The sequence below is a fragment of the Hetaerina americana genome, unplaced genomic scaffold (genome assembly GCF_022747635.1).
Source record: "Hetaerina americana unplaced genomic scaffold, ioHetAmer1.1.p SCAF_1, whole genome shotgun sequence".
NCBI lineage: Eukaryota > Metazoa > Arthropoda > Insecta > Odonata > Calopterygidae > Hetaerina > Hetaerina americana.
The window spans coordinates 29,785,850-29,808,172 of record NW_027286069.1 but is presented as its reverse complement, the minus strand read 5'-3'; the positions used below and the strand labels follow the sequence as shown (position 1 = coordinate 29,808,172).

General features: G+C 35.6%; 1 protein-coding gene across 2 annotated transcripts; it reads right to left on the bottom strand.

Annotated features, from left to right (window-relative positions):
- Positions 1–15,229: 15,229 nt before the first annotated feature.
- LOC139690216 (uncharacterized) lies at positions 15,230–22,287 on the bottom strand. Of its 2 annotated transcripts, none has more exons than XM_071587523.1 (4): positions 21,654–22,287; positions 21,119–21,290; positions 20,488–20,777; positions 15,230–15,603 (listed from the first exon to the last, which is right to left on the bottom strand). In XM_071587523.1, the coding sequence occupies exons 1-4, from the start codon at positions 21,727–21,729 to the stop codon at positions 15,428–15,430; spliced, it is 714 nt and encodes a 237-aa protein (XP_071443624.1). In that variant the 5' UTR covers positions 21,730–22,287; the 3' UTR covers positions 15,230–15,427. The 2 variants fall into 2 exon arrangements, with proteins under 2 accessions (XP_071443624.1, XP_071443633.1); XM_071587532.1 differs by having other exon boundaries at positions 20,488–20,722.
- Between the last annotated feature and the right edge of the window lie 36 nt (positions 22,288–22,323).

The following is a 22,323-nucleotide window of genomic DNA, read 5'->3' as shown; positions in this document are numbered from 1 at the left end:
AACAAATTTTTAACAAAACAATTTTCACTTCCTTTTTTTAGGAATTTTAGAGCGTAGAGTAATGGCAAATGGTTGCTGAATTTTTCTTACATTCATCAAATGTTAGAATTATACGACTTTTAATAGCCGATACCTCTCATCCCATTCCCCCTCTCCCATATCCCGATTTTTAACGATTCACTGAGTAGTTCATTCACGCTCTACGTGGTTATGTCGTAATTTTGGAGGAATTGCCGCGTTCCTGTTCGCAGTAGCCTCTCGGGAAATGTTTTTTGAGTCCGCTGTCATTCGCGAAAGTTTGAACAAGAGAAAAATCAGGAGATTGAAGAGTATTAATTCAGCGTTAACCGGCAACTGAGTTCTAATCCGTCTGTCGCACCTCCATTATTTAGGCTTCTTTTGTGAGTTACGAATTCGCCGCTCTTTCGTAGATTACGGCGTCAAAAGCGTTCAGGAGGTCGAGAGTTGAAAGAAATGTGAGGAGTTGTCTGTGATGGTTGCATCTTTATTAGGTGCAATACAAAGGCAGGGTGAAGAAACCGGGTTTGAATTTCGCTGCAATACTATTCCCTCGAGAATCGAGCTCACTTTTGAGTTTCCTTGAATACAAAATGGTTACGATTCCTGCGTCACCAAGTAGACATGCATATATTGTCTACCATTGAAAAAATACGGCCAGAAATAATATAATTAAATATATATATATTTAACAAAATGGTACCTGACTCATTAGAAGTGAAATGGCTGAGGAGAGATGGGTGTAAATAATCAATATTATTATTGTAATTATATTATGTTGAACGGAAAATACGCGGGTTTTGAAAATAAAATCCTTTACTGAAAAATCATTTTAATTGTTGACTCAAACCGAAATGAATGAAACAAAAGACCTGCAAGCTCGGAATTTTTAGTAAAAAAGTTGTATTTACCGTTTCCGTGGTATTCGTCTGGCTGTGTTTTCAATCCCCTAACACAAATTAAATTCGAATTTTCCTTCGCTAGAGCCTTTGGGCAGCTCTGCCACCCACACAAAAACCTAGAAACACTCCCTCCCATTCCCCACCTCGCCTCCCCTCCCTCCTAGGGGAGATGGAAGGTGGCAGAAGAAGTCTCCCTCCCTCTCCCGCACATGCCCAATCTTGGTTTTCATCTTTTGTCAATCTTATCCCTTTTATTTTTGACTCTCGCGTTTCCACTTAAATATCCTTACAGAAGGAAAGCATCCGCGGCGTTCATTCACAAAGATATAGGCGGCGTTTTGATCAGAAATTCACAAATTATTAATATATGCATATTAAAGTTATTATGATAAAAATATTCACAATTTAAAAGATGTGTACGCCTAATGTTTAGGAATGCCTAAAAGGTTTAGATTGTTGTGTTAACTGTATTGTATATAATATATATATTCATATATAATGTATAGAGGAGGACAATGTTGAAAACAGTAGTTAATATTTTCCCAGGTTGAGGATGAAGCATGGCTTTGTCCATAAGGCCACCCATTCGAGCGAGCTGATCGAGGGAAAGAAAATTATCACAATAGTAGCTTCCAAAAAAAAAAAGATGATACAAATTGTAAATGAGTAACCCTGTTGGCTGTTTATCGAACTTTTCTACTATTTCCACTATTACCTGCTATGATGTTTAATACCTTAATACCTTGAAAAAATATATATATACGATAAATATATACTTTTATACGTACATGGATATTATCATGTTTAAAGAAAACTATTTGCAATTATATGAGAGCATTATTAAAACGCTGTTTAGCGATCCCTGGTGTCCTTATTGTTACGTTATCCTCTTCATAGGCATAGTTCGATAGAGGCTGTTCCCGTTTTCGTCTATACTTTGCCAGTACCATAACAATACGGACGAAGATACTGGTCTCCACTTTCGAAATAATGAAACGTTTTTCTTGCTGTCGGTGATTGGTACTAGTTTTTTTTTAAATCATTTCCGACAGTCCTTCACGATGACGTTCCGAATGACAAAAATCTCGAGACCCGTTGTCTTACTGTTCACAATGATAGCTATTTTGTAACACATTTTGTTCTAGTCTGCAATATTGTCAAGTGCTACCAGGTCTGAAAGATTCTGCGAGCACAGCCTTAGGTGGCGATGTACGGGCAAATAGACCCTTTTCGTCCTCATACTCCAAAAATAGGCCTTGGAAAATTGTTCCCCATTCAATGGACATCTAAATATTTATATCATTTTGGTCGCTGTGTGCATTGGTTCATAAAAGAGGAGATGAACAAAGGAGTTTGGTGGCCGACTCAACGTTTGTGCATTCTGATTGGTTGACTGAACTCCCGGGATCGGGAGTGAAGGCCTCGTGGTATAAACGTGATCGTAGTGGATATATCGTCGGAAGACTCTGACATAAAAGAAAAACAAAGGAGCCACCCGTAGCTTACCTCGCGGCAGAGGAGGCCGTGGTCTCTCTTTTTTAAGGTGCTCGACGAAAATTTTAACCTCAGGTGCAAAAATCTCAGTGCACCCGCGGTGAAACAAGTCGCCCTGGCGTTTTGTCGCCGTCCCGACGTCGGCTTCGAGGCGAGCGTCGCGGGCGTCTCGTCCCCCCATTCGCCCTCCCTCCCAAGCCCCCGACAAAAAAATCAAAGACTAGTCGACGAGGACGTGAGTGAGAGGTCAAAATGTAGAGGCGGTTGAGTGATAGGGTCCACAAAGTTGCGCAGTCAAGGTTGAACTCCCTTGCGATGAAAATAAAATAAATAAAAATAAAACTCGCCCTCCGCTCTTCGTGGCCTGTTTGAAGATTATTGAAAAAAATAAGCTTATAAACGCGTACACAATAATAATTATAATAATAATCATGCCCTCGAAAATTAATTTTTTATTGACTAGTGTCTAGCACCCCCGAAACTCCCCCCCCCCCATAACATCCATCTTAAAATTGTAAATAAAAAGTATTATGTCCTTTTTGAATAAAATGAGAGAATGCAAAATGCTGTCAAATGGGTATTTGTTGCGAACGAAGAAAAAAAACCTGTACTGGTATTTGATTGTAAAACAACATCAGATTTTTTTCCGAACAGTTTTTACCAGCGTAGCAGTTGATATTAAAGGAAGTCAGATTTTAAATTAATTGGAGGTAAAATTTAACATTGCTCTTAATACATTTAAAATCGTGTAATTTGTTGAAAGTATATGTTCGTTCGTAACTTGAAGGCGTTTCTTTATATAGAGCCGTGTGCAATCAACGGACAACTACATAATCGTCGTGTCGTTAATGTTATGTTGTATAGAGAAGCGTTTAAATGAAGCAGAAAAATACACAATATCTTATACACAGATTATTATATATTTAAAAAAATAAAAAATCAATCCCATTTCCATTTAATACCTACCCAAACAAAAAAATAAATATATATATAAATATATAATTAAACATATTTTTTCATGATTTTGTAGTAGCTTGGATAACTTATTACAAGTACGTATCCACATACATACATGATATTTCTGTGACAAGTGGGCAGGTAACATACTAATGCATAAGTGAGCGCAAAAAAAACATTGTTTTTCAGCTATTTGGGAATTAAAGTAAAAATTCAACTTTTATGCATTATTAATAATAGTTAGCGCCTGTTTAACTTGTTGTTCGCATGACTCTTTTTTAATTGGCACTTCACTGACGTCTCCGATTCCAAAGAAAGGAAATGTGGCGCTAACGGAGCTCTTGCACTATTTTTTTTATCACCTTCCCTTGGTGTTTCATTGCCCAAAGATTAGATCCAAAATGTCCTATATACACTCATAATATATACATATATTTTTTTACTTACAGTTCAACTTTCACCAATTGAGTTGTTTTCCATTCCAAATATGACGTCAATAGACTGGAAGGTGTTTGAAAACCCTTATCTTTCAGTCGAAATTCTTGACAACTCATGTTATATTTTCGATTGTAAGCATTAAAGGAATAAGGATTTAACCATGGTGTTAGAGACAATAGAGTCGAATTGGTCTCACGTTTTCGTTTTATGGTAGATTAAGTGAAAGGATATCAAGAATTTATTTTTATTGGATGCTAAATTGACTGGTTAAGGAACCGCCATTCAATCATGGTTATGAATCTAGTACACAGTGTTGCATCTGAATGGGAAAATTCGGAAAGATTTACTCTGTAATGCCATTGGGTTTAGTCAGATCTTCTTCCGTCTGAATGATTCAAACACAGCAATTGCTTTGAATAGGTATTTCCGCCTTACCAGCAACTCCTTTGTGATCCATAACCCGTTCGTCTCTTTGCCTTTTACCAAGGTTCTGTCAACAAAAAAAAAGTGTGCAACTTTGAAAGCCCTGCAATTCAAAAGAGGCCGTTCAGGTTAATGAATTATGAAAAAAGAATCTGTGATTTTTATGAATTGTTAAATGACATGTTTATGGGAAATTGATTGCCACGATTTAATTCGATTATTACTCTTGAGGTTTTCCCAAAAATGCTGGATCATTGTCGACCAATAAAATTTACTATTATGAAGGTTAACGCCAACCTATGTTGGTTTCGTTTTCAGAGGTATATCTTCCACAAGTGAATGCATTCAACTGCGCCATATTTTTTTTGTTCGGTCTTCTTGATTTTTATAAAAGTACATGTTGTAAAAGTTACAGTTCTGAAGTTCAATTTGGATGTTTTTTTTAAGTTGTAATGCCATTATACCAATGTTCCTGTTGTCTTAAATTCGCAAAATCGTTGTCCAATTGATTTTGACTCTGACTTTTGTTTTGCTAAATTCATTACAACTGCATTTTGTCCACCTCCCTCCTTTGGTGAGAAAAAAGAACTGGTTCTCAGGTTTTTTTAGCTTGCACTTACACACTTGTTTATAATTTCACATTATAATTTCATGCATTGAGATAAGCCTTTTGTCTAGTTGCACTATTGTTTAATTTTGAATATTCACTCGATTCCATTGTGTGTGATACGCAAAAGGTTTGAAACCAACATATTTTAGTCGCAATTTTAGTTATTCTATTTTAGTTTAATTCTAGTCTGTGAGAATTTCCATGCGCCCCACAGTAAGATTCCACTATCACTGACGCAGAGAGAGAAAGGAGAAGATAAGTCATTTTCTGCTCCAGCGATACCATTATCTCATCGAAATGGCAGCCGCTAACATCGCATTGTATGTGCATTAGGCTATTCCTGCCGTTGACATGTTGGCATATGGATAATTTTTAATCAATAATTCTCTTTGTATATCATTTTATTGATATCAACTTCTCCTTCTCTTGTGACCTTGCTTTCTCTTTTGGTTTAACTGTGCATGGCGTCCGTCCTAAGGCAGAGCCATATACCGAGTCATAGAAAATATCCTAACTAGTGTTTTGCTTTACCTCATTTTCTTTGTGGACAAATTGGCCAGCGTGCTACAAGTATGCGATGAATGTTTCGATTGGTAGTTTTTAGGTTTTTTACTGAAATAAGAGAGCAAAAAAGTAGTTTTACTTGTGTTCTAAATCCTCCGACCAGTTATATGAGACCATTTTGTTGTTTCTTGTATTAATGTATAGCAAGGCGAAATATTCAACGCCTGTGGAAGAAGAAGGATAACGTGCACTTTTTTAATTGAGTGCTTTCACCGCAAGTAATGAGAGTGAGAGAACGGAAAATATTTTCCATCCCCTTATATTACATATATTATTAAAAATAATAATAATAATATATACATGTGTATAGTCTATAATTTTTCATACTGTTGTACGAATTTTTAAGTTTATATTAAAAGATTTTCTGTGCATTCATAATTATTTGTATTTTTATTGAAAATTTAATCACATCTGAGCCTTTCCATTTCCCCGATCTACCTTGTTTGGTTTGCCCGTGTAATGTAGTCCCTTGTGGGATTGAGGTCATTACTACGCTTTCGATGTTTTAGGAGCTATCCTTACTGAGCTCCGAAAGAATTGTCTCATCTTGTTGATCAGAGTCAGTGGCACAATCTTTAATTTTGATTTTTCCGTCTGTTTCCAAATGTGAATTGGTTTCATCATGAATATTTGCTATCCAGTACATACTATCGTATTTCGCCATAGCATGAAGGATAGCTTATGTGGTTATTTCAAATGTCCACAGAAAAAATATTAATTATCTTTAGTAAAACTTATTTCAATAGCAGAATGAGCCTCATGAAATATAATTTATTCTGTTTTTCCACCCATGGGCTCCGCCTTATGCTTGAACTTTTAACGAAATAATTTCCTCCTAGAGATAAGGTGGAAAAGTATCTCCAAAATTCAAGCAGTCATTCCAAATTGATATTTCAGCTTCGAGCCCCACATTCATTATGATGGACAATGGGATATTGACGGCTTATTTTTCGCATTCGTAAGGACGTAATTTTTTAGCATTAAATTTCCTATTCAAGTTCTTTAAAATGTTTTGAGGGTAACTTTTACATGAAGGCTTTTTACTCGCACTTGGTACTCAATTCAAATCAAGCAATTTCTAATAACATTTAAAATGACAATATGCAACAGGTTGTACACTTACAAAGGCACCTGACGTCAAGTTACAAAAACAAGCGCAAAACGAAATGAGTTCTTACGGAGACAGCAGAGAATAAAAGACAACGCAGAGTGGCAAAAGGTAGGTGAATGAAGATTCATTTGGAAGAACATTAAGAAAGGTAGGTAGGATTTTTCACAAATTATTTATTTGTAAAAAGATATTTTGGGATAATGTTTGGGCCGAGCGTTTCCAAGATCCTTTTGCCATATGGTATCTACGGAATAGAAATATTCGTATACATAGGAGTTCGATTAATTTGGTAGGTGACGGACACAAACGCTGCAAACAAGATATTACTATCCCGCGTATATGATAACTGAGCTCAAAGGTTACGCGAATCTGATTTTGCTACACATTCTTTACAGTTTAGTTGTCATGGCTAATTTTTTCAACCAAAAATGTCTAGTCATCGTGTCGAAGAGTGACATTTTAGATAATGACGCGGAAGCGTTAAAACCGGTTGAGGTGTCATCAAGTTAAAGAGTGGAAAATTACAAAATATTTTCACTTTTCCACAGTGCATTGTTAGGTCACGAAATAAATTCATTCGCGAATACTTCGCATTTGAAAAATAATTGCAAAGAAAATTTCTAAAATACTAATGTGTTCAAAGACCGATAAAAAAGTCATCCATCCGACAAGTTTGGTAGAGTTTTCACTATCGCACATTCATGGCCCGTAAAATCACAAATTCGATGGTGTAGAAGTACTATTAAGTAATCTACCGGTTAAGGTAGGTTTTCGATGGACATAACTACAAAATAAATATTTTGTGACTCCTAACAAAATACAATCCAGCTACCTACTCTACATCTAGTCCTTCATCTCCATATATTTCCTTCATCCCGTCCAACATCCCTATTTTATTCCTGCCCTTTCCTCGTTTGCCCAACAATCTCCCCTCTATTGCAGCCTTCAACATTCCACTGCCGGCCAATATCCCCTTCACCCACTTTTCCTGCCTCCATAGGATTTCTCCCAACAAACCCCTGTCTTCACCCACCATACCAAGTACTTCCTCGTTTGTTTTCTTTCGGTCCATTTCACCTTCTCCATTCTTCTCCAAATCCACATTTCAAAATCCTCCGGTCTACATCTATCCTCCTGCTTCAATGACCACGTTTCCGCGGCGTACATAGCTACGCTCCATATCAGTTTTTACGTGTCTTTTCTTAACATCCATACTCAACGTCCCTGTCATCAACTCCCTCTTCCTTGTGAAAGCCTCTTTGCCTAACGAAATTCTTATCCTTACGCCCCTACTACTTTGAACGTGTTGGTACAGAACACTTCCGAGATACGTAAACTATTCCACCTGCTCTAGTTTTTCCCTCCTATCTTTAAGTTTAGCTTATCCTTTTTCTTTGTGGAAAATCGCATAACCTTTGTTTTATAAATATTAATTCTTCTATGTCTAGAAGTATTACAAGAAATATCAATAAATGCAGGAAAGTGGATAAAAATTGTTAGCTGTGTTCACACTAATGTCTCTCGACGATTTATTTACTGAGTCCCAAACTTCGTGCGCTTGAACCCTGACGTAACGCAGCAAATTGGACCACTCATTCTCTTTCCTTTAAAAGAATTTTATTTCTCGATATATAAAATAGCAAGATCAGGGATCATCTGCATAGCGTCGATGCATTTCATATTCCTGCTGGCCAATTTACCTGAGATTAGCAGGTTTAAATCCTCAGTTGGGTATGGATTTTTTGTCGTTGAACTTTCTATGGAAAACTTGACAAATCGAGGTGTCATCAGCTGTAGGACGAGAAATGACAGCGCGCAAAGCAAATTGTACTAATCCTAAGATATTAGAATGTGATAATACTTTTAAGGAAAAAAGATTAAGAAAATTTGGCTGCAGAAATACTCTGCCTAGAGACCGAGTCCAACTATCGGTTAAGGGCATTTCTATCAATCATTCCTATGTCTGCAGGTAAACACGACAGTTATACTGGCGAGTGAACGAAAAGGACGATGATCACACGCATGATCTCACTGAACCACTATCGGCTTATGAGAATAATCTATGCTCAAAATCATCAAAGACCTCTCATAATTTCCAATTCTGGACTGAAATGTTGAGATTTTTGTAATAAAATTGAATTGAAATTGCATGAAAAACGGAAGACATCTTCTTTAGTCCAATGTATTGTGATTTGTCACAACTGTGTCGGTAAAATTAGGAACCGTGCATTGCTGAGCATTAGACAGCGAATGCATCATGTCTAAGGCTTTCTCAATTATCATTACTTTTACTTCCCCCTACTCCTATTTCAGGCATATCATTTTCTTTCGCCAAATATCCTGTGATGATTTAAATGGCTGAGATAAAATAAATCAGTTTGTGAAATTCATGAGGGCACCGTTTCATTGCCTAAGATTTGTCTTCATTAACCCAGTTGTTGGCCCTCATGCTGCTGTCAACCTCAATGTACAAATAATTCAACCTGGTATGAGCGAGGGAGAACAGATACGTTAAGGAAAATGGCAAACGACATTACTATACATGACAATCTCCATCAGTTCACAGTTTAATTTTACATCCAAAATGGAAGGTAGCTTACCATTGCTGATTCCCACAATATCTTCTTGCAGGCAGGAACGGGGGGCTGCGGCTACCGCCGAAAAATCCCGCCTCCTCCGCGAATTGAATCCGAGACTAAGGGGTGGAGAATCGGCGACCAACTTCAACAATTCATTTTACTTCCATCATTCAAATGATTACTGACGTTAAGCTCGTCCTAAAATAAATCTTTGACACTGCCTTGAGCGGAATAGTGGGTACGTTTTCGAATATATAACATTTAAACAAACCCTGTATTTTGAAAGTCATTATGATTTCACATAAGTAGGGTTTATTTTCATCAAACATGACCTATGACATTATGTATTAATTGGTAGACCCGTTAAAACAAGTTCAAATAACTCTTTTAAGTAACGTCAGCGGTTTAACGTATTTAGTCAATGAAAATAATTTTTATTCTCCGTGGATAGTGAAACGATACAAAGGGATCATGTTGACCCGTTTCACATTGACATTATTGGTACAAATTCAATTTGGAATGGCGCGATTGTCTGTCATTGATAGGAAAAACTAATGCCTTTATTGAAAGGAAGGTACACGCGTGAAGAGGTGGGTACAAGTATGATTGCTTCCGCCTATTCTCCGCTTGCGGAATCGCCTGCTTGAAGGGGTCATGCTTCCACATTGATCGAAGCAAGAACAGATGGTCCGTTGGAACACCCGAGTTCTCTTTATTAAGAACTTGTGGATATGTGGCTCAGACTCAATCAATTTAATTGGCTATTTGCGATGAATTATCCTGCCAACGACTCACCTGCGTCAATCGAAGGAAATCGTTGACGGAAACTAAGTAAATCAAATGCACGGTTCAGTAGTACATTTAGATAAGTACATTACTTACGAGCAAGGAAAAAATTCACAGGTGGGTCCAAAATAAACACTATTATATTATCACATGCGTACTTATTACTCGGAAGTATTTTCCCTATGTTTAATGGAATGAAGATTTGGAGCAATAACTCTGGGAAAAACAGAATTAGTTGTCCGAAAATACTGGAAAATGATAGATATATGCTAAGGGTGGGCATTGGGTATCCTAGAAGCCCATCATCCGACCCGTTCGGCCGAGGAGTTACGAATTCGTAGTTATATATTGTTTATAATCGATCAAAAATGACAAGGAATAAGACAAAATCTCCCTTCTATCATTGCGCCCACTCACTGAGAATTTAGAATAGTGTGGGAAAGTTAGTTAATATTGGACGAGTCACTATAAAAAGTTTTTTTCTAGGTACTTTGTCTTTTCCCTCTTTGACAGGAAGTGGATGAAAACGTGTCAGGTGTTCAACAAAGGAAGACCGAGCTAGTAATTGTTCAGGAAACAGGAACATTATTACTTCTTTCCTAAATTACTTCTTAAATATTTGTTACCAAATTTTTAAAAACTAATTTAGTCAAATAAGGCTTTTGATTTTCATAAAATATCCTTAAAAATTATACAATATATCATGCAGATAGGTGAAGGCAGTAAAACCTGGAATTCACGATGCTTTAAAAGGAAATACAAAAGGTATAGAAACTGTAGAAAAGTCAGGGAACACTAGTTTTTTGTTGAATTTCTATTGTAAAACTTAGGCATAAATCAATGAAAAAATGATAGATTTCTCACCAACTTCTTGGCTTATCTTTACCACCAGACATGGCTACCTAATCAGCTACTAGTACTGGCATAATCTGCTGGGAAGCCAATACGAAAAACAATCAGTACTCATGAATATAACTAAAATATTCAAAACATAGGAGGAAATGGAATAGCACTAGCATTTATTAAAATTGGTCTTTCAATAAATTGATGGTCATACTGATCAAAATACCTTGATGGGAATATGAACTATGGAGGTCAAGTTCTATCTATCGATGGCATGAGGAACAAAAAATGTGATAATATTGCTTGAAAACCCAGATCTAATAGAATTTGTTAACTAGTGATATGAGGCTCGGTCCACAAGTGATAAAAAGCAGGTAAAGTGAAATATTGAATGATAGGATGTTATAGTGCTCAGACAAATCTTAATCCTACATAAATGTCAATAATTGAAACCAAGTTATGAGGACGATGCACCTGCTTCATGTACCTGACCCAGGTTTGAATCGTAGTATTTTGCAGTGTCTTCTGGGCCAATCGTCCATAGTTAGGAGTCATTACGGGAGTAAAATAGCCATCAGGTGATGAGCCAAACTGAGTATTACCTGCAGTATTTAATTCAAAGCAATCCAATCATGATGCCAGGCTTCCTTATTTTATGGTTTACCTCAGTGCATCCTACTCACTACTCAAATCTTTAATGATGCAAACGCCCCGAGAAGCTGTTTTCATTGATAACTTCTTGACTTCAGAGCAAAACATTTAGGGCTCATTAGCTAACGTGATTCATTTGAGCCATTAGACACAAAGAAATATTATTTCCCACCAACATAGGTGGGATTTGCTGATACAGTGTCTTGGCATTCCTATACTCTACTATGGTATTTCTCAGTCTTTATATATATACACATAAACACCTTATGGTTTGTCTTTATACATATATGTAAACACCAATACCAAACATCTAGCAATTGTAAACATCCATATTCCTAACAAGACAGTCCCCACCTCACACCCAATAATCAAACTCTCATCAGCACCAGTATAACCTTTCTACTACTAACAAGCTGTTATATTCTGAATTAATTAAATGTTTTAAAATGAATGAAAAATGTACCTCATTTAACAAACTTTGGAGGAAAGTTACTTTTAAAACCCTAGTTGAATCAAACAAGCAGTATTACTACAAGAGAAGCCATACCAGCCAAGTGAATGAATACAAAAACAAGAGATTATTACCGTGGTTTTCTAATGTAAATGTGATAAATAATAAATAGTAGTATTCAATCACTTAATTTCATTAAATATAGGAATTTTTTAAATCAATTTTTCTCATTATCTTACAACTTTTGGGCCATGTTTTTCTTTATTAGCCAAAAATTTGATTGGTGAAATTAGCATAACAAAGACTTCCCTACCAACATATTTTTCTTGTAGCAGTTTTTCTGGTTATTTCCAGCGGCAAAATAAATAAGCATCTAACCATAGGTAGAACTAACCAACTAATAATGAGTATGTTCCTTAACATGTAATGCCATTGCCATGCTTGTATACTTTTATAATTCACCCAAATTTATGTATTTTACAACATTTTTATGTATTGATATTTTTACGTATTGATATTTTTTACATTTTTATGTATTGACACAAAAATTATAAACTGTACAAAATTTATTAATATCACAGAAAATATTTTTTCACAAAAATCAAAGTAATTTAATCACATTTACACAGTATTCTTGCCTGTTTAGATGGCATAAAGTGTACACCGAGAATGTAATGCGCCCAATTAAGAAAGGGGAGTACATACAAATTATTTTTATTAAATATTATAGATTTGAATGATGGATAATTAGTTTAGTCAGTTTAACTTATGATAAATATTACAAAGACCAATAACATCACAAGAATACAATTACAAGAATTACAATTTTTAGCAAAAGATTGTATACATTCTTCTATTTACAGAAGATCTCAATGACATACGCTTCATTCACAAGAGCATGTACTTGGCTGATGCATATAAAAATTTGCATTAAATGTAATGAGTAGTCATGTACAGAAAATTCAATTTGCCATACAGTGGATAATCACTAGTTTAATAATAATAGGTTATAAATTATACAAGATGAAAATAAGATTATTTAAAAAAAAACATAATTGGTATGCAGGGGCAAATTAGTTTTTAGAATAGGGCAAATAAGACATTGTGGAAAGGCCTTATAATAAATTCAGATCAAAGGAAAGGGTACAATTACAAAAATAAACATTTAGTATATAATTATTACACAAGAACTTTCAAAATGCTAAAAAAGTATTCAATATTTGGAAAATATTGTTTCAATACTGTTTATATTTATAAAATCAGAGCTGGTATGATTCCTGAATAGATTGGCATTTTTATTATAGTAACTAATGAGTTATGCCCACATATAAATAGAGAGGTTTCATTCTTTCCAGGTAAATTTGCCATCCCAACTCACATTGTTTTATTGCGGAATTGTAGTTTATACTCTCCTGACCTCTGGTATAGAGACCACAGTAAGCTGATGACATTTGACAGTTATAAGAATTGCTTGCGGCAACCTATGTATATGAATTATTCCTTAATCATTGCATATGTCTTAATGAATCATATCACAGGATTACTAAGGATCCAACCTTAAGATATGCAAGTACTCTCCTATCTGTAAAAGGTTTTTCCAGTAATTACCTTTGATCAATGGGTTACCAGACCACATGTAACTATCAAAATTGAATAGTGAAAATTTACATTTAAAAATAATTATTATAGTTACATAAAACATACAACAGCCTTTCAGTGATGATCCATTCAGATTAGAACTAAAGAAACAACATATACTATTCTTGCACTCAGCTTATTTCAATAATAGACTACAAAGAATTAAAAACTATCATTTGCTGACTTCACAGAGCTGTAGAACTCAAATGATAAAAAACTGGACAATCATCCTTCATATCCCATGAAAAATTGCAATGAACTACATTGTCAAAACAGTAATACATGATTTATTCAGAGAACATTCATTGAGGGTGATAACTTGTGAAAATAGTACAACTGGCATTGATAAAGGAATCAGGAGAGGATATTCAGCTTTTATAGTAAGCTCCGTAAGGAGGTCAGATTAATAGGTTTAGGTAACTAGGAAATGTCATGAATCCCAGATATGGACATGTCAATCCTAGATAGAATACAAACAGGAATTAGCCATATTACACAAATATTATATAATTAAAAAGCAAACTCATTGCCATAATAGAAAAATGAAAATATATAATAAACTTATTAGATCAGCTATCATCCATGAAGGTGAAACATGGACTATTACAAAAAAGGAGTAAGAAGCACTGAGGAAATTCGAAAGAAAAGCCACCAGGAAATAGTTAAAATCTTAAAATATAAGGATATGGTAATATTTATAAAAACTATTAGAATTAAATGGTTAGGCCAAGTGGAAAGAATGGATGAGTAGTAAATACCAAAGAAAATCCTGATGGTACAGGTCTATAAAAGCAGGAAGAAGAGTTATAGGAGAAGATGGATGGATGATGTGCCAGAAGAACTTAGAAGAATGTGAATGAGAAGGGATGCAGAGATGAAGGATAGAAAATTCTGAAGGGAATAGGTGCTGAAGGAAAAGTTCACATTAGGCTGTAGTACCAGACAAGAAGTATGGGATAACCTTTGCCCTTAGACATAACATCAAGAAGGCACTATGAAACAATTGTGGTTCACAATAAACAAGTATAAAATTAAGGTAATGATCTGAAGTTGAAGTAAGGAATACAATTTTTAAAATAACAATAGAGAAGGACAGTGGAACAAGTGAGAGACTTTTACAATTAAGAATCTATTATCACTATCAAGAAGGAAAAAGAGAATAATAATCATTATGGACCTAGCTTATAAAGCACCGTGATTCTTATTGGACCAGTGTCACCACCAATTATGATTAAAGATATTTTAAATTTGAATTTTGATTGAAAAAAGTGATTCTACTAAAAGGCATACAATGAAGATAGCAAATATACTGGGACAGTTGTATCCTTGAAGGTATATTTATCCTTTAACAAATTCAACAGAAAAAAGTACAAATGGGGCCTTAGAATTATTATTCTGAGAACTTATATAAACATGTATATTTTCTGGGAATGATCATATTTTATGCTTTCATTTAAAACATGTTAACAAAATGGAGATTCCCAATTGCCATAATGACCTCAGCTGACTTAACCATGCTTAGGTCATATGTGTACATATTATCACAAAATATACAAATAATTATATATGATTAAAGAATTTAACCATCTATACCATAAATGACATTTTTAGAATATGAAATATATGCATACAAAGAAACCCTGACATTATAGAATGAATAGAAGGTTATTATGATAATAGGGAAGGATGATATGTGACAAGTGATTGACATGATGTGACCATTGACTAATGCAAGATTGCTTGCTATCAAAGACCAAATATCTGATTGACTTGATTTATTGGGCCAGTGATTGATATTTTAATAAAATATACAAGTACAGAAGAGAAGAGGTGCTCAGATAAGTGTATCTTCATGAGGCCCCATAAAAGGTTCACCTGATCTTCCTAATGAAAAAAAGTACTCTTCATCCTGAGCTTCTTTTCTTCTATTTAATGTTCACCAGATTTCTCAGATCATTACCTTTATTTCTGGGAGGATGGTTCCCTATGAACAATGACTGTTGCAGTTACAAAACCATCTTGATTTCCATCATTATCAGGCAAATGGTCACATGGTTCAGTTACACTATGATCTAGACCATGTTGAAATGGTTGCTGGCTGGCCTCTGCTTTCCAACCTTCTTCATTTTCATCCCCAGCTTAAAATAAACAGAGAATGCCACATTTATACATACGCACTTATAAAGTAAAAATCCTAGAATCAAACAAAATTTACCAAATGATTGCATGAATATGTACAATGATAAGGGATGTCTTATGTTCAGGTTACCTGTGACCACAAATTCAGTTTTCATTCACCTCTGACAACTTACAGGAAAACAAATTCAATATGAGCGATTGCCCATAATAAAAGCAAAAATGAAAACATCAATGAACAGTAATTGGTATTTTGATGAAGGCACATATATTAAAAGTAATAATGATAACAAATTATTTTAAGTTGTGATAGCACTGGCAATCGTGCATCTACATTCATCCGTCAGTTTATAATTACTATTTCCATAAGATTAAATTGCAACAATAAATTTGAAAAATTAAAATGAACTGTTTTTTCCTTCTCAGAATAAAATGCTAACCCCTTTAAATCCCTAAGAGCACTCATAACATTATGAACATGACAAATGCAACACTTATGTGACCAAATTAAAATAAAATTATCAAAAATTGTTATTGTCTCAACTCAAGAGCAAAAATGCAATTTCCTTAAATTCTTGGGTCTAATCATTTAACATATAAATAGCACTCCCATACATTCACTATAATAAACCATGTTCAAACATGCCAAGATCCAAAAGTAAATCAATCATTTTCAAATGACTAGTATATAATGGTTTACATAAATAATAAACAAGGAAATTACCATTACTATACACCCAATGTTTATCTGATCTCCTTAATGACAAAATACATCTTCATCCTGTGCTCCTTTTCTTCTATTCAATGCTCAACAGATTTCTCAGGCCATTATCTTTGGTTCTATGAGGCTAGTTCTCTAATAAAAATGACTGCTGCAGTTAGAATAACATTTTGATTTTAATCAATATCAGGCAAATAGTCATATGGTTCAGTTACACTATGATTTTGACCATAGTGAAATGGTCATCTCCTCTCCCCTTAGTTGGCCTCTCCTCTCCAAATGATTTTACAAAAAACTGTTTCAGAATGCGTTTTTCACACCTATTCCGGGTTGGGAAAATCCCTTGCCACTAATTGAGCCTTATCGGGTGCCAGTTTGTCCATTGCCATTTCCAGCTTTTAAGACCTATTTACAGCTTCCATGTTCCTTTCCTAATGGCAAATCACATAAAATCCATTCCTTTGTGTTCTCAAAGAGGATTCATTTCATCTCTTAGCAGCAAAAATAGATTGTTGTAGCTCATAAGACTACAGTTTAATCACCTAACTCCATGATTTTGGCTCCTTAATTAAACAAGCCTTGACTTTATATCCAAAGCATGCACAAATATCTGGAGGAACACCCCCTTTATTAGAGCTTTAAGCTTCAAGAACAGTTTAGTTGAATGAACCCAAATAAAAAAAGCAATAATAACAATAAGTCATGGTTGTGTACGTAAATTTAAACAACACTAATTAATATATTCTATTGTTTCAGGCTTCACTTCGTGGAAGTATTTAATATCCATTACTAAAAAGAAAGAAAGACTCATACTTTTCCACAGATTTTATCATACGGTACAATGTGTTTCACTGACTTGCGGCATCATCAGGTACAAATTTGCAAAACAGACAGAGCAAGCATATATACCCTCAGGACAGAGTGGGGGCGGGGAGGGTTGGAAGGATTTGGGAGGGGTGGGGGCTCGCAGGTGCGTTGATGGATTGTTTTGAACATTTCCAGGCTAGTTTTTCTGAGAGGAGTGGGGAGGGGTATGGGAACAATTGCTCATTACAAAGTGTCGTGTTGGGGTTCACCAAGTGCCTTCTAATCTCTAATTGCTCGAGAGCATCCATTTTTAATCCTTTTGGGAGTGTGTGTAATATCTCTGGGACAAAGTCACTGCTGTGGTTGAATTCTAGTAAATGCTTGGCGAAGAGAGAGTTGTTATTCTGATTTTTGTGACACCTAGCGTGTTCCTTGACTCGTAACTTGATATTCCTGCCGGTCTGACCGACATAAACGCTGTTGCAATCCTTGCATTTCAGTTTATAAATGCCTGATTTGAGAAGGCTATCCTGGGTGTCTTTTCCATTGGCTAGAAGTTTGGAGAGGGTTATGGGTGGGTAGAAGGCTGCTTTGAGTGAGGTGGGTAGGCAGTTGGAAATCCTATATGAAAGATCTCCCAGAAACGGGATCGAGCACCACTTAAAATCTTTAGATACTGCGGGCTGTGATACGAAAATGCTTTTTATGGCCATTGCTTTTTGTTTTTTCCGTAGTAATGTGTCAACTAGTTTGGGGTTGAAACCATTGTTGGTAGCTATATTAGTGATATTCACGAGTTCAATTTTGAAGTTTTTGGGGGAAAGGGGGATGTGTAGGAGGCGGTGGATCATGGAGAGGAGGGCTGCGTGTTTGTGAGAAAAGTGGTGTGCGGAATCATTAGAAATTATATGGTCTGTATATGTGGGTTTCCTATAAATTGCAAATTCGTGTCTATTATCCCTAATTGTGATTGTCAAGTCGAGGAAGTTGAACCGTTGATGGTGGGAATATCAAGTTACGAGTCAAGGAACACGCTAGGTGTCACAAAAATCAGAATAACAACTCTCCCTTCGCCAAGCATTTACTAGAATTCAACCACAGCAGTGACTTTGTCCCAGAGATATTACACACACTCCCAAAAGGATTAAAAATGGACGCTCTCGAGCAATTAGAGATTAGAAGGCACTTGGTAAACCCCAACACGGCACTTTGTAATGAGCAATTGTTCCCATACCCCTCCCCACTCCTCTCAGAAAAACTAGCCTGGAAATGTTCAAAACAATCCATCAACGCACCTGCGAGCCCCCACCCCTCTCAAATCCTTCCAACCCTCCCCGCCCCCACTCTGTCCTGAGGGTATATATGCTTGCTCTGTCTGTTTTGCAAATTTGTACCTGATGATGCCGCAAGTCGGTGAAACGCGTTGTACCGTATAATAAAATCTGTGGAAAAGTACGAGTCTTTCTTTCTTTTAAGTAATGAACACTAATTAAGCTAATGCAAATTCAAATTTTCTGCAGTTCTCCACTCTCCTCCTCCCATTCATTCACCACTATGATTAGAACATCACTATTAAGTGTTTCCCTTTGGAAACACTTAAGTGATCCCATAATTTCCTATTGCTGATCTCCCATACTTAATCTCCCATAATTTCCTATTGCTGATCACATATTTGACTACTTCCTCCTCCCTATTATTATTTGTCATCATGTAGACCTGAATAAGAACCAAGTTCATTGGTTTGGATATTACCATAACTAATAATACTCATTCACGCATCTACTCTCTTTGCTACTCTTCCTTGCACCTTTTTGGTCATTACTACTGTTTCCTTCAATGGCTCTCTTTCCCTATGATCTCGGTTTTATATTATACCAGTAAATCATATTTTCTTCCCATCTTTACTAGAAATACCATGAACTATTCATTATCCCTCTTTCCAATTCTTGCTTGATGTTTCCTAACTTCCCTGTCATCAACATCTTCCCAACGTTTCTAGTCCCTATTCTAATGGTTGCAATTCTCTCGTGTGACTTATTTTTTAGGTGATGCCTATTTTCCCGAGCAAGGATTTAGCATGATGATGATGCCAGGAATCTTGCTTCTCACCCTACCAGGCATGACACCAAACTCAGGGGACAAAGTCCCACAGTTGCCAGGTGGGTAAGCCTTAAAAATGGAATAAAGGAACAGCAAAGGAAACAATGAGAGCAGTAAACACTAGGACTGGTCAAATCAGATTTGTTGGACATAAATATCCACATATATTTACGCTGGACTGAAAATTGAAATCGGATTCAGTTCTCTGAGTTTGATTTGCAAAATTTGGAGGTTCAGCAATTGAATCGTCCCATGTGGCACAATAAGAAAATAAGCACTAAAAGAATGAAAAAGATTGAGAATTCTTTCATTAAAAATAACAACGAATAAAGATGGAAAATTGATAGAGAAACATGTAATTATTATACATATAAACATTTCTTGCCAAAATAGCCTCAGTTTATCTATATTTTAAACTGGTCAATTATTTATCACCTTTTATAATTTGTATTATAATTACATTCCTACAGAACCTTTTAGAATCCAAAATAGAGGATCTGGTTCTGAATCAAAAAAATTGATACACCCACCCCTAGCAAAATTGATACACCCAAAGCAAATGTTTTAAAAACATACGTATTTACCTTGGCCAAATTCAAAATTAACCTTGTGGACTGTGGTGCTTCACACATGACTATGAATGCCTGTGACGATGTATGCCTGGTAATTTTTCATAAAATCTCCTTCCTTTTAAATCCCCAAAACTTTGAAGTGCAATAGGATGCCTCATGGCCAGAGCACTCGGCTGGACATTGAGGGATCCCGGCTTGAATCTCAGTCAAGGCAAATGATTTTTTAACACTTTTAAAATTCTGCATTTTAATAAATATCATGACAATTTCATATTAAAAAACACAGTTATCCACCCAAAGGTAGGTTTCATAAGTGAGAGCAGAGCTCACCCAATGGTGTCTGAAATTGACACATCAAGGTAGGGGAGGGAATAGCTTTCCCTGTTCCACCAGCGGTTTCCCGGTAAGATCTGGGACCCAAAAATCACACTGCTTGGTGAATCTGAGTGCCTAGAGTGCCCATACCCATTCTTATGCACCAACCCAGATCTTCAGTAAGTAGCCCAGCACTCTATCAGTGGATTACCATGTCTCTTTTATGTAATGTAATATCATTATTTAAAAAAATTATAAAATAATATTTTACCCCTTGGGTGCAAATTATCACAAAACATTTTCATAATTGCAAATTAGCTTTTGAAGAATACATGCAATACTGATGGCTTTGCTCATTTGTAATTTCTTACCATTTTCCTCTGAGAGCTTTTCTGTGGTTGAGTCAAAATCTTGATGTGGTGGTGGTGTCACACTTCTTTTACTCCTTCCCCTGCTTCTTTGCCCATTGTTTCTCGATGAAAGGGAGGTACTGATGTTGGCAGCAAAAACAAAGTAACCAAGCCCAGCTCCAAACCATACAGCAAGCGCAATGGCCACGTTGAACCTCATTACTGCCAGCATTAGCATATATCCAATCAACTCATTCTGCATGCAAAAAATTGTGTATTTTGCTGCATGGAAAAATCTGTCAACTGCACTTCTAAGAAAGGAAAGCAAACATTTTCAAGCGATGTGAGTAAAAAAGCCAAAATTTTAAGAATGGAATTGACACTCAATGGTCTATTATGCTATTATTAGGCAAATAAGGGATGAGGGAGGGGAGTATAAAATTAAAGGTTTCAGATAACTTGAGTTTAGAAACAACTTAGAGTTACACTAATTGCTTTTTTAAATTTTTATCAGGCGACAACATATTCCATTTTCTTCCTCATGGTTCATTGTATTGGTATAATGAGATTGAATGCTGTGTTAGAGTTAACAATTTTAGCCAAAGTCATGAAATTCAAATGCCTTGTGTTAGCATAAGATCTGAAAAAATACCTGATAGTTGCGGTTTCTGAGCATGACGTCATAAGCGTTGCAGTGTCAGTAATAGAATCTGTCATTTCTTCAGTTTCAGGAAATATACGAGCCTTGCAATGCAACTTGTATATTCTTCCGGCTTCATAAAGTACCGCGAGCGATGATGCTCCAACACATGTGGCCAGTAGTCCTATGTAAACATGACCACAATAAAAATATTGCTACGAAAACCACATGTACAATACATTGAATATGCCAGTCTAAAATTCAATCATAATCAAGATATATGAAATATTTTCTCATTCCTTCGTTTACAATACGTTCAATTTAATGGCAATCACATCAAAATGAACGTCTATAAAATGCATGGTACATTGCTAGGACCAGTTTGTTACCAATTAATATTTCATCTATGGCTAAGTTTTTATAAAACATTGCAAACTAGATAATAGAGCATTAAACCCTAAATTATTAATCCAAATGTCAAACATCTTTTAATATATATTTAAATTACCACAAAAATAATAGCAATTAGGCCAAAAGAATAATTTACCCCATATTGATGTCAAGTCATATCCTTCGAATAAAAAGTTTTTTATGCGAGTGCCGAGCCAAAACGATCGTTCCATTACTATATAGCCTTTAAAAACTCGGAAGCTGCTATTTTAATATGTAGTATGTTATGGCAATAGTTAACCAAGATACAATCTCTTAACTCCGAACTCTTCCGGAAGACTAACTGTCGAGTTCACATTGGTGCGTCGAGCGCTCTTCGCATAAGTCAACAACCTCTGCTATCTGTATTTAGATGCTTAGGATGAAAACAACAATCAGCTGAGCAGGATACGGATAACACAGGCCAGTTCATTACGCCCCATACCATTCACTTATGGATGTTGAGTACAGTCAACATAATTGCATGGCATCACGAACATTTGTATCAATTTTGGGAAGGGAAATCATTTCTATAATTATCAATCGGTTTTCACACAACTTAAATCTTCGGTAACTTTTACAATAAAGATCCACTAGAAATTCAAAAAATTAAGTATCAATTCATTTCTTAGGCCGCCACTTCAGGAAGATAAAATTTAGCTGTAACAATATGCTCCAATGTTACATAACTTCAGCAAAATCACGGATATCTTATCGCGATATCTTGAGCCCGTTTCCTCAAAATCAGTCAACAGCTGACTCACAGTCAATGTATTTCTATTTCGATC